General features: G+C 37.6%; 2 protein-coding genes across 2 annotated transcripts in view; both read left to right on the forward strand.

Moving 5' to 3' along the window:
- Positions 1 to 11,302, forward strand: part of LOC133640892 (beta-mannosidase-like) — a 25,141-nt gene extending 13,839 nt beyond the window's left edge. Inside the window, 5 exon segments of the mRNA XM_062034575.1 lie at positions 1 to 154; positions 224 to 368; positions 3,761 to 3,903; positions 9,538 to 9,798; positions 9,878 to 11,302. The exon segment at positions 1 to 154 is cut by the window's left edge and continues 11 nt beyond it. Of these exon segments, the coding sequence (XP_061890559.1) occupies positions 1 to 154; positions 224 to 368; positions 3,761 to 3,903; positions 9,538 to 9,798; positions 9,878 to 10,108 (934 nt within the window). The 3' untranslated portion in view covers positions 10,109 to 11,302.
- The window catches only part of LOC133640799 (dynactin subunit 1-like), a 268,257-nt gene that overhangs the window by 122,374 nt on the left and 133,765 nt on the right, over positions 1 to 12,118 (forward strand). The window lies entirely within an intron of this gene.

Here is a 12,118-nt window from a genome sequence, read left to right on the forward strand (position 1 = left end):
GGAAGACTGGAGCTACAGCAGCAGCTTCTCTGCGCACCGCCAGCACCACCAGGATGGCAACCAGCAGATGTTGCAGCAGGCCGCCATACACTTCCACCTGCCCAACTCCACTGATCCCCTCAGGAGGTTTAAAGACACGCTCTACCTGACACAGGTAACTCTCCGGTTGGGAAGTCACTCCCGTCCTGCAGGTGGCGGTAAAAGCATGTTGTTGTGCATGCAGGTGATGCAGGCTCAATGCGTGAAGACTCAGACGGACTTTTACCGCCGAAGCCGGAGCGAGATCATTGATGGCAAAGGTCACACCATGGGCGCCCTCTACTGGCAGCTCAACGATGTTTGGCAGGCGCCCTCTTGGTCCTCAATTGGTGAGCAAAGAGAAGAGATCTCAGGACCATTAATGTATATTAGTAACCTATCATTTCAAACAGGTACATTTCCAAACAAAATGAAAATAGCTAAAGTTGCACCAATTTATAAGACTGGAGATAAACATCAATTTACAAATTATAGACCTGTTTCTCTACTTCCACAATTTTCTAAAATCATTGAAAAACTGTTCAATAACAGATTAGAAAGTTTCATAAATAAAAATAGAATACTCGAAGAGAACCAATATGGATACAGAGCTAATGTTTCAACTTCAATGGCTTTAATTGAAATTACAGAAGAAATTACCAATGCAATAGATAGTAAAAAATGTGCAGCAGCGGTTTTTATGGATCTAACTAAAGCATTTGACACAATTAATCACAATATTTTAATCAAAAAACTAGAACGATATGGCATCAGAGGGTTAGTCTTAAACTGGATAAGAAGTTATCTAACGAACAGGAAACAATACGTGAAGCTAGGCGAACACACGTCTACAACGCAAAATATATCCTGTGGTGTACCTCAGGGATCAATACTAGGACCTAAATTATTCAATCTCTATATAAATGACATTTGTAAAGTTACAAAAGATTTAAAGTTAGTATTATTTGCGGATGATACAACAGCGTTTTGTTCAGGAGAGAACACACAGGAGATAATACAAATAATAACAGAAGAAATTAACAAATTAAAAAGATGGTTTGACAAAAACAGACTATCGTTGAATCTTAGTAAAACTAAAATAATGCTATTTGGTAACAGTAGAAGAGAAAGTCAAACACAAATACAAATAGACGGAATAGAAATTGAAAGAGTAAACGAAACCAAATTTCTAGGTATAATGATTGATGATAAATTGAACTGGAAATCTCACGAAAAAAATATACAACATAAAGTTGCAAGAAACACGTCAATAATGAATAAAGCAAAACATGTTCTAGACCAAAAATCCCTTCATATTCTCTACTGCTCACTAGTGTTACCATATCTGAGCTACTGTGTAAAAATATGGGGAAATAATTACAAAAGTACACTTCATTCATTAACGGTGTTACAAAAAAGATCAGTTAGAATAATACATAATGTTGGATATAGAGAACATACAAACACTTTATTTATTGAATCAAAAATACTGAAATTCCACGACATAGTGAATTTGCAAACAGCTAAAATTATGCACAAAGCAAACTATAACCTGCTACCCAAGAATATACAACAATTCTTCTCAAAAAAAGAGGAGAAATATAATCTTAGAGAAAAACGTAATTTAAAACATTTGTTTGCACGTACAACACTTAAGACCTTCAGTATATCAGTATGTGGAATTAAATTATGGAATGGATTAAGCAAAGCAATCAAACAATGTACTAATATGATCCACTTCAAGAAACTCTTCAAACTTAAAGTGTTTACAAAGTACAATGAAGAAGAACCATGACAAACATTCTCAATTTATTTCATCCATCCATTCATTCATTCTTAAAGTAATCTTACTTATCTCATCATATGAAATATGACTTACTTCACCAATTATTATTATTAAATTCTTACTATTATTTATTTATTTATTTTTATTGTAATTACTTATGGAGTTTATTGTGAAAAAATTGTGAACAGGAAGTGAACAAAAAGTTTTGCAACTGTTATGTAAAGAAAAGGGGTAGGATTAAATAAGCTCTGCTTCTTCCTACTCCTTTTCGAACATGTTGAAAAGAAACTGGAAATTGTGATGTATCATGTTGTATGCTTGCATGTTCGAAATAAACTCAAACTCAAACTCAAACTCAAACTTGCAAGTAATACTCAAAATGTGTCTTCAGTGTTGCTTTATGTTGCATTTGTTGTGAGACTCCTGACTTCCTGTTTGTGTGTGGACTCCTGACTTCCTGTTTGTGTGGGACTCCTGACTTCCTGTTTGTGTGGACTCCTGACTTCCTGTTTGTGTGGGAGTCCTGACTTCCTGTTTGTGTGGGACTCCTGACTTCCTGTTTGTATGTGCACTCCTGACTTCTTGTTTGTGTGTGGACTCCTGACTTCCTGTTTGTGTGGTACTCCTGACTTCCTGTTTGTGTGTGACTCCTGACTTCCTGTTTGTGTGTGCACTCCTGACTTCCTGTTTGTGTGGGACTCCTGACTTCCTGTCTGTGTGTGCACTCCTGACTTCTTGTTTGTGTGGGACTCCTGACTTCCTGTTTGTGTGTGCACTCCTGACTTCTTGTTTGTGTGTGCACTCCTGACTTCTTATTTGTGTGGGACTCCTGACTTCCTGTTTGTGTGGGACTCCTGACTTCTTCTTTGTGTGTGCACTCCTGACTTCCTGTTTATGTGTGGACCCCTGACTTCCTGTTTGTGTGTGGACCCCTAACTTCCTGTTTGTGTGTGACTCCTGACTTCTTCTTTGTGTGTGCACTCCTGACTTCCTGTTTGTGTGTGGACCCCTGACTTCCTGTTTGTGTGGGACTCCTGACTTCCTGTTTGTGTGTGGACTCCTGACTTCCTGTTTGTGTATGTGCACTCCTGACTTCCTGTTTGTGTATGTGCACTCCTGACTTCCTGTTTGTGTGGGACTCCTGACTTCCTGTTTGTGTTTGTGACTCCTGACTTCCTGTTTGTGTTTGTGACTCCTGACTTCCTGTTTGTGTGTGGACTCCTGACTTCTTGTTTGTGTGTGGACTCCTGACTTTCTGTTTGTGTTTGTGACTCCTGACTTCCTGTTTGTGGGTGTGGACTCCTGACTTCCTGTTTGTGTGTGTGGACTCCTGACTTCTTGTTTGTGTTTGTGACTCCTGACTTCCTGTTTGTGTTTGTGACTCCTGACTTCCTGTTTGTGTGTGGATTCCTGACTTCTTGTTTGTGTGTGTGACTGCTGAGTTCATGTTTGTGTGTGTGACTCCTGACTTCCTGTTTGTGTGTGTGACTCCTGATTTCCTGTTTGTGTGTGTGGACTCCTGACTTCCTGTTTGTGTGTGTGGACTCCTGACTTCCTGTTTGTGTTTGTGACTCCTGACTTCCTGTTTGTGTTTGTGACTCCTGACTTCCTGTTTGTGACTCCTGACTTCCTGTTTGTGTGTGGACTCCTGACTTCCTGCTTGTGTTTGTGACTCCTGACTTCCTGCTTGTGTGTGTGGACTCCTGACTTCCTGTTTGTGTGTGTGGACTCCTGACTTCCTGTTTGTGTGTGGACTCCTGACTTCCTGTTTGTGTGTGTGGACTCATGACTTCCTGTTTGTGTGTGTGGACTCCTGACTTCCTGTTTGTGTGTGGACTCCTGACTTCCTGTTTGTGTGTGTGGACTCATGACTTCCTGTTTGTGTGTGTGGACTCCTGACTTCCTGTTTGTGTGTGTGGACTCCTGACTTCCTGTTTGTGTGTGTGACTCCTGCAGAATTTGGCGGGAAGTGGAAAATGCTGCATTACTTCGCTCAGGACTTCTTCGCCGACGTCCTGCCCGTGAGCTTCGAGGATAGCGACATGCTGCTCATCTACGCCGTGTCAGATCTGAGTGGAGACATCAAAGTCAGGGCCGTGGTATGTTCCAAAATACACACCAAAAATAACGCGATTAATGTTTCTTATTAGAAAACAAAAAGAAATGGGAAAGTTTGATACGGTCGTCCCTTGCCATGTCGCACTTCAAATAGTGCAGATTTTTTTTTAAAGCATATTCTACCACATTTTTGGCCTTAATTAAGCATTTACCATGCAAATATCAATACTAGAGTAGTACTGACCAGACTCAGGGTTTCCCCTAAACTGCCCAAGATACCTGTGGCAGTGGGGGCGTGGTTATGGGCGTGGTCACAATGACATCATCGAGTAATTTGCATAGTATGCTATGATGATATGATTATCTCTAAAAAGGCTCAAAAATTTATACATTTAAAACAAATCTGTTTTTATTAATTATTATCAACATATTATTTTTTTTATCATGTTGCCATATTTTAAACTGTTTCTGCTTTTTGTACAATGTTTGTACAATGTCTTTGTGGAGATTTTTTCAAGTGTTTATAGACTTTTAATGACTTTAAAATGAAAAACAACTAACCAAAAATCTAGCATCTTCTTCTGGTGTTATTGTAGAATGTACTCGTATTTACAGACTCCTGTCCCCCGACGTCCCTGATGAAAGACTGCATGACGTCACACTTTTTCTTTAATATTTGCTCATTTTGTAGATGGCTGTCCGCTGGTATATCTGGGATATATGTATAAATCAACGTCCACATCACAGACATGCTGACAATATTTACATCCGGTTTAATAGCCCGGTTTTCGGTGATCAAAGTCTTTTTTTTCGGTGGTCAAGGTTTCGGTACATCACTTGTCAATAGTGTGCAAATAATAGGCTATATACTGTATATCAATTCATACTGTAACGACCAGCTAATGTTAATGTTTTATGTTCGTGTGGTTTGGATTTGATGTCGGTTTTTCCCATGTTTGCAAACACACCGTCCGTGCCTGAAAGGTGATTGGCAGAGAATGAGGAAGTGTTGTTGTGTGGAAGCGCGGACTCACGAGACAAAAGTCTTTGCACGGGAGGTAAAAACTGTTGGGATTGTGCCGGTTTTTATCATAGGATTGGTAATAAAAGTTAAAAAATAGCGCCGGACGTTGTGTGTTGTATTATATTACTTGAATTAGTTTTCAAGTACAAATAAAAGCCCTTATTTTCAAGGTGTGGTAGCGGCGCGCCACATTCAATTACATTAAGGGTAAACCCTGGTGCTGTTCAGTATCGCGGCCACTGATTGGCTCAGCCTCGGGCAGCACTGCTATATTGGATTAATAGAGTGTAAAGCAGGGGTCACCAATGCGGTGCCCGCAGGCACCAGGTAGCCCGTAAGGACCAGATGAGTAGCCCGCCGGCCTGTTCTAAAAATAGCTCAAATAGCAGCACTTACCAGTGAGCTGCCTCTATTTTTTAAATTGTATTTATTTACTAGCAAGCTGGTCTCACTTTGCCCGACATTTTTAATTCTAAGAGAGACAAAACTCAAATAGAATTTGAAAATCCAAGAAAATATTTTAAAGACTTGGTCTTCACTTGTTTAAATTCATTAATTGTTTTACTTTGCTTCTTATAACTTTCAGAAAGACAATTTTAGAGAAAAAATACAACCTTAAAAATGATTTTAGGATTTTTAAACACATATACCTTTTTACCTTTTAAATTCCTTCCTCTTCTTTCCTGACAATTTAAATCAATGTTCAAGTATTTTTTTTTTATTATTATTTTAAAGAATAATAAATACATTTTAATTTAATTCTTCATTTTAGCTTCTGTTTTTTCGACGAAGAATATTTGTGAAATATTTCTTCAAACTTATTATGATTAAAATTCAAAAAAATTATTCTGTCAAATCTAGAAAATCTGTAGAATCAAATTTAAATTTTATTTCAAAGTCTTTTGAATTTCTTTTAAAATTTTTGTTCTGGAAATTCTAGAAGAAATAATGATTTGTCTTTGTTAGAAATATAGCTTGGTCCAATTTGTTATATATTCTAACAAAGTGCAGATTGGATTTTAACCTATTTAAAACATGTCATCAAAATTCTAAAATTAATCTTAATCAGGAAAAATAACTAATGATGTTCCATAAATTCTTTTTTTAAGTTTTTCTTTTCTTTTTTTCGGTTGAATTTTGAATTTTAAAGAGTCGAAATTAAAAATAAACTGTTTCAAAATTTAACTGTCATTTTTTTATGTTTTCTCCTCTTTTAAACCGTTCAATTAAGTGTAAATATCATTAATTATTAATAATAACGTCAAAGGTAAATTGAGCAAATTGGCTATTTCTGGCAATTTATTTAAGTGTGTATCAAACTGGTAGCCCTTCGCATTAATCAGTACCCAAGAAGTAGCTCTTGGTTTCAAAAAGGTTGGTGACCCCTGGTGTAAAGGGTGTTATTTCATAAAGTTGTCAAATTTATTTAGTAGATCATTAACAGATTTCTACGCTCTCAAACATTTTGACTGCAGGGCCGCAGTGTGCACATATTATATTAATATAATGGATTTATAATGAATATAATTGGATATTAAGAGTAGGTGAAAGTTCGACTCCTACCTTGTTTACTTCCGTGACGAACCTCCTTTAAAGTTTTGTAATCAATCAGAAATATCAAGCAGTTAAAATGCGCCAAACATCAGAATCAGAATCAGAAATACTTTAATAATCCCCGAAGGGAAGTTAATAGAGATGTCCGATAATATCGGTCTGCCGATATCATCGGCCGATAAATGCGTTAAAATGTAATATCGGAAATTATCGGTATCGGTTGTTTTTTTTATCAGTATCGTCTTTTTTTTTTTTTTAAATTAAATCCACATAAAAAACACAAGATACACTTACAATTAGTGCACCAACCCAAAAAACCTCCCTCCCCCCATTTACACTCATTCACACAAAAGGGTTGTTTCTTTCTGTTATTAATATTCTGCTTCCTACATTATATATCAATATATATCAATACAGTCTGCAAGGGATACAGTCCGTAAGCACACATGATTGTGCGTGCTGCTGGTCCACTAATAATACTAACCTTTAACAGTTAATTTTACACATTTTCATTAATTACTAGTTTCTATGTAACTGTTTTTATATTGTTTTACTTTCTTTTTTATTCAAGAAAATGTTTTTAATTTATTTATCTTATTTTATTTGATTCATTTTTTTAAAAAAGTACCTTATCTTCACCATACCTGGTTGTCCAAATTAGGCATAATAATGTGTTAATTCCACGACTGTATATATTGGTTGATATCGGTATCGGTGATTAAAGAGTTGGACAATATCGGCATATCGGATATCGGCAAAAAGCCATTATCGGACATCTCTAGAAATTAAGATTTTCAGCACGATCCCATTCAAGAGCAGACAAACATTACAGGGAGACAGAACAGGATCAAACATTACAGGGAGACAGAACAGGATCGCTGACAGGTCTGCCCACTTCCAGCGCGCCTTACAAAAAAGGTGAGAAACAGGTAAACGCTGGGGGGTGACACAAAAAAATATTCAGTCTAAGCTTGGGCCCCTGGAGAGGGGGTCCAGACTGAGGCTAAGGGAGAAAAAACAACCTCATAGCCATAGCACACATAAACATCAAACATCAAAGCACACAAAGGACATTAAAGACATTAAAAGAGCAGCGTTGATGCAACCAGCCACTTCTACACACAGCCACAAAAGTAAAACAACAACAACAAATACATATACACTGTGGTGACCTCTGCGGTGTTCCACGCCATCGTCTGCTGGGGTGGGGGGAACACGGCCAGAGACAGGAGCAGACCCAACAAAGCAACCAAGAGAGCCGACTCCACAAAGTGTGGAGTGTTTTGCATTTTTCCCGTCATCCCTTGTAATGGATTTAAATGAGATTGCTAAAAGGAAAAGCGGTAGAACATGGTTGGATGGATGATTTTGGATTTTTTTTGTAATACCCACAAAGTTCAGTGAGCGAGTTGTGTTATGTGTGGCCATTAGAGATGTCCGATAATATTGGCCTGCCGATATTATCGGCCAATATATGCGTTAAAATGTAATATCGGAAATTATCGGTACCGTTTTTTTTATTATCGGTATCGTTTTTTTTTTTTTTTTTTGTTTTTTTTTAATTGTTTTTTTTTATTAAATCCACATAAAAAACACAAGATACACTTACAATTAGTGCACCAACCCAAAAAACCTCCCTCCCCCATTTACACTCATTCACACAAAAGGGTTGTTTCTTTCTGTTATTAATATTCTGCTTCCTACATTATATATCAATATATATCAATACAGTCTGCAAGGGATACAGTCCGTAAGCACACATGATTGTGCGTGCTGCTGCTCCACTAATAGTACTAACCTTTAACAGTTAATTTTACACATTTTCATCCATTACTAGTTTCCATGTAACTGTTTTCATATGGTTGTACTTTCTTTTTTATTCAAGAAAATGTTTTTAATTTATTTATCTTATTTTACTAATTTAAAAAAAAAAAGTACCTTATCTTTACCATACCTGGTTGTCCAAATTAGGCATAATAATGTGTTAATTCCACGACTGCATATATCGGTTGATATCGGTATCGGTTGATATCAGTATCGGTAATTAAAGAGTTGGACAATATCGGAATATCGGATATCGGCAAAAAGCCATTATCGGACATCCCTAGTGGCCATGTTTGTTGACTTTTTCTGTTAGTTGCATTTTTTTATTAATTTTTTTGCACCATGACTAAGGAAGGTTGTTCGGTTTGGGTCATGTAAATAAATTCTGTGCTGTAGGGACTTCAATGCAGAATTACTGATCATTGTCTTGATTTAGTCATGTTGTCCAGATAATGTGATGATGTCTCGTGGGCCACATTGAAGACGTCTGCAGATTGGACACCACTGATCTAGCTACTTACCGATTCCTACTTCCTTTGCTGGCCGTGCCCGAAACCGACAAACAAGGGACGACGACATGTATTTTCACTCAAATTTGGGAGGAAAAAACCCCGTAACATGCTCAATATGATTTTGGTCCACCTTTTGCAGCTATTACAGCTTCAACTCTCCTGGGAGGGCTGTCCACAAGGTTGCGGAGTGTGTTTACAGCAATTTTCCACCATTCTTCCCCAAGTTAAAGTACCAATGATTGTCACACACACACACACACTAGGTGTGGTGAAATATGTCCTTTGCATTTCACCCATCACCCTTGATCCCCCCCTGGGAGGTGAGGGGAGCAGTGAGCAGCAGCGGTGCCACGCCCGGGAATCATTTTTGGTGATTTAACCCCCAATTCCAACCCTTGATGCTGAGTGCCAAGCAGGGCTGCCATTTTTATAGTCTTTGGTATGACTCGGCCGGGGTTTGAACTCACGACCTACCCATCTCAGGTCGGACAGTCTAACCACTAGGCCACTGCGTAGTTAGTTGTGTCCACACCGCATTGGTGAGGTCACACACCGATGCTGGTGGAGAAGGCCTGGCTCTCAGTCTCCGTTCCAATTCATCCCAAAGGTGTTCTATCGGGTTTAGGTCAGGACTCTGTGCAGGCCAGTCAAGTTCACCCACACCAGACTCTGTCATCCACGTCTTTATGGACCTTGAGATATATTTGAGAGAGAAAAAAAAACGTAACATGCTCCATTTACAATCTGTGTTGGTCCGCCAGGTGTCCGTTTACACGTGGAGTGATCCGGATCCTATTTGCACCCTCAAGTCCCAGCTGCTTCCGGTGCCGGGAGGCAGCGCCGTGCCCGTTTTCAAGCAGCCGGTCGCTGCCCTGCTGGCGGGGTGCGGTCACTGCACCCGCCTCACCTGCCTGCTCAGCTTCCGGCTAGAGGACGGTGGCGGGCGGCAACAGGGGCCCTCCAACCACCACTTCCTGTGCTCGCCTAAAGACGCCCAGGGCCTCCGGCGGCCCAACATCACGGTAAGCAACGTTGTCCGTGTATTTGGCCGTACCGTATACACCTTTTCTTTTTAACGGGGCGAGATGTTCCCCCCCGCAGGCCAAAGTGCAGGAATCTAGCGAGGGGTTGCTTGTCCGGCTCCACTCCTCCGCCATTGCTCCTTTTGTGTGGCTTGACGCCGGTAGCCTTCCCGGGCGTTTTAGCTCCAATGGCTTCCTGATGCTCTCCAGGGACAAGCCGGTGGTTTTCCAGCCGTGGCGACCCACCAGCGTTGCAGAACTCACCACGTCCCTCACTATCACGTCTTTGAGTGACGTCTATTGGCCTTGACCGAGGTGAACATTCCACATCACGGTTATTGTGACCAAAGCCGTTATCGTTACTATCAGGGTGTTGTTGACGTTACTATCAGGGTGTTGATGAATGTGCTCCGAAAGTACTGATACTAACCGATGGACACACAATAAAAAAAAAAAATTCTAAGGCGGTATAGCTCGGTTGGTACTGTGGCCGTGCCAGCAACTTGAGGGTTCCAAGTTCGAGCCCTAGTCCAGTCATGGTGCTGGTTAAGTAACACTGGGATAGACTATACAGTATCATTTGATATTAAAAGTAAAATAATGGCAGAAAAAGTTAAAAAAAAATAAAAAAAAATCACATTTTTCAAACAATTTCACACTAGAAAAAAATCTAAAACTTTTTCTCACTCCTTTTCAAATATGTAAAAAAAAAAAAAAAAAAAAGGCCATTGCTCATTTTGTTGATTTTTTTTTGTCGTTTTTTATTCTCCATTATTTCATTTTGTTATAATGGCAGTTAAGGCTATAGCACTGTATTGGATCAGGCTTGCTCTTGTTTGTTTTTTTGCTTTATTTGAAATAAAAATACATCAAATCAAATATTAAAAGTCAAATAATGGCAGAAAATGTTAAAAAAATAATAACAATTTTCAAACAATTTCACCCTGGAAAAAAATCTAAAATAATTCATTTATTTTCAAACCACGACACAAAACCCACATTTAACCATCAGTTAAAGTCGCCTTGTAATTAAAAAAATTAATTAAAAAAAGTAAATAACTGTCAATTCTATGTAATTTTTTGTTGTTTATTTAAATATTATTAATACTTAAATATATTTTAAGTCCAGTCATGGTGCTGGTTAAGAAACACTGGAATAGACTATACAGTATCATTTGATATTCAAAGTAAAATAATGGCAGAAAAAGTGAAAAAAAAATTAAAAAATCACATTTTTCAAACAATTTCACACTGGAAAAAAATCTAAAACTTTTTCTCACTCCTTTTCAAATATGTAAAAAAAAAAAAAAAGGCCATTGCTCATTTTGTTAATTTTTTTGTTGTTTTTTATTCTCCATTGTTTTCATTTTGTTATAATGGCTGTTAAGGCTATAGCACTGTATTGGATCAGGCTTTCTCTTGTTTTTTTTTTTTGCATATTTGAAATAAAAATACATCAAATCAAATATTAAAAGTAAAATAATGGCATAAAATGTTAAAAAAATAATAACAATTTTCAAACAATTTCACCCTGGAAAAAAAAATCTAAAATAATTCATATATTTTCAAACTACAACACAAAACCCATATTTAACCATCAGTTACAGTCGCCTTGTAATTAAAAAAAATGTATTAAAAAAAGTAAATAACTGTCAATTTTATGTAATTTTTTGTTGTTTATTTAAATATATTTTAAGTCCAGTCATGGCGCTGGTTAAGAAACACTGGAATAGACTATACAGTATCATGCCATATTAAGTGTAAACTTATTCTCACTCCTTTTCAAATATGTACAAAAACAAAACAAAAAAGAATGTCCATTGCTCATTTTGTTGATTTTTTTTGTCATTTTTTATTCTTTATTGTTTTCATTTTGTTATAATGGCTGTTAAGGCTATAGCAATGTATTGGATCAGGCTTTCTCTTGTTGTTTTTTTTGCATATTTGAAATAAAAATATATCAAATCAAATATTAAAAGTAAAATAATGGCAGAAAATGTTAAAAAAATAATAAAAATTTTCAAACAATTTCACCTTGGAAAAAAATCTAAAATAATTCATATATTTTCAAACTACGACACAAAACCCACATTTAACCATCAGTTAAAGTCGCCTTGTAATTAAAAAAAATTAATAAAAAAAAGTAAATAACTGTCAATTTTATGTAATTTTTTGTTGTTTATTATTTATGGGCGGTATAGCTCGGTTGGTAGAGCGGCCGTGCCATCAACCTGAGGGTTGCAGGTTCGATCCCCGCTTCCGCCATCCTAGTCACTGCCGTTGTGTCCTTGGGCAAGACACTTTACCCACCTGCTCCCAG

This window comes from Entelurus aequoreus, linkage group LG23, assembly GCF_033978785.1.
Source record: "Entelurus aequoreus isolate RoL-2023_Sb linkage group LG23, RoL_Eaeq_v1.1, whole genome shotgun sequence".
In the NCBI taxonomy this organism is placed as follows: Eukaryota; Metazoa; Chordata; class Actinopteri; order Syngnathiformes; family Syngnathidae; genus Entelurus; species Entelurus aequoreus.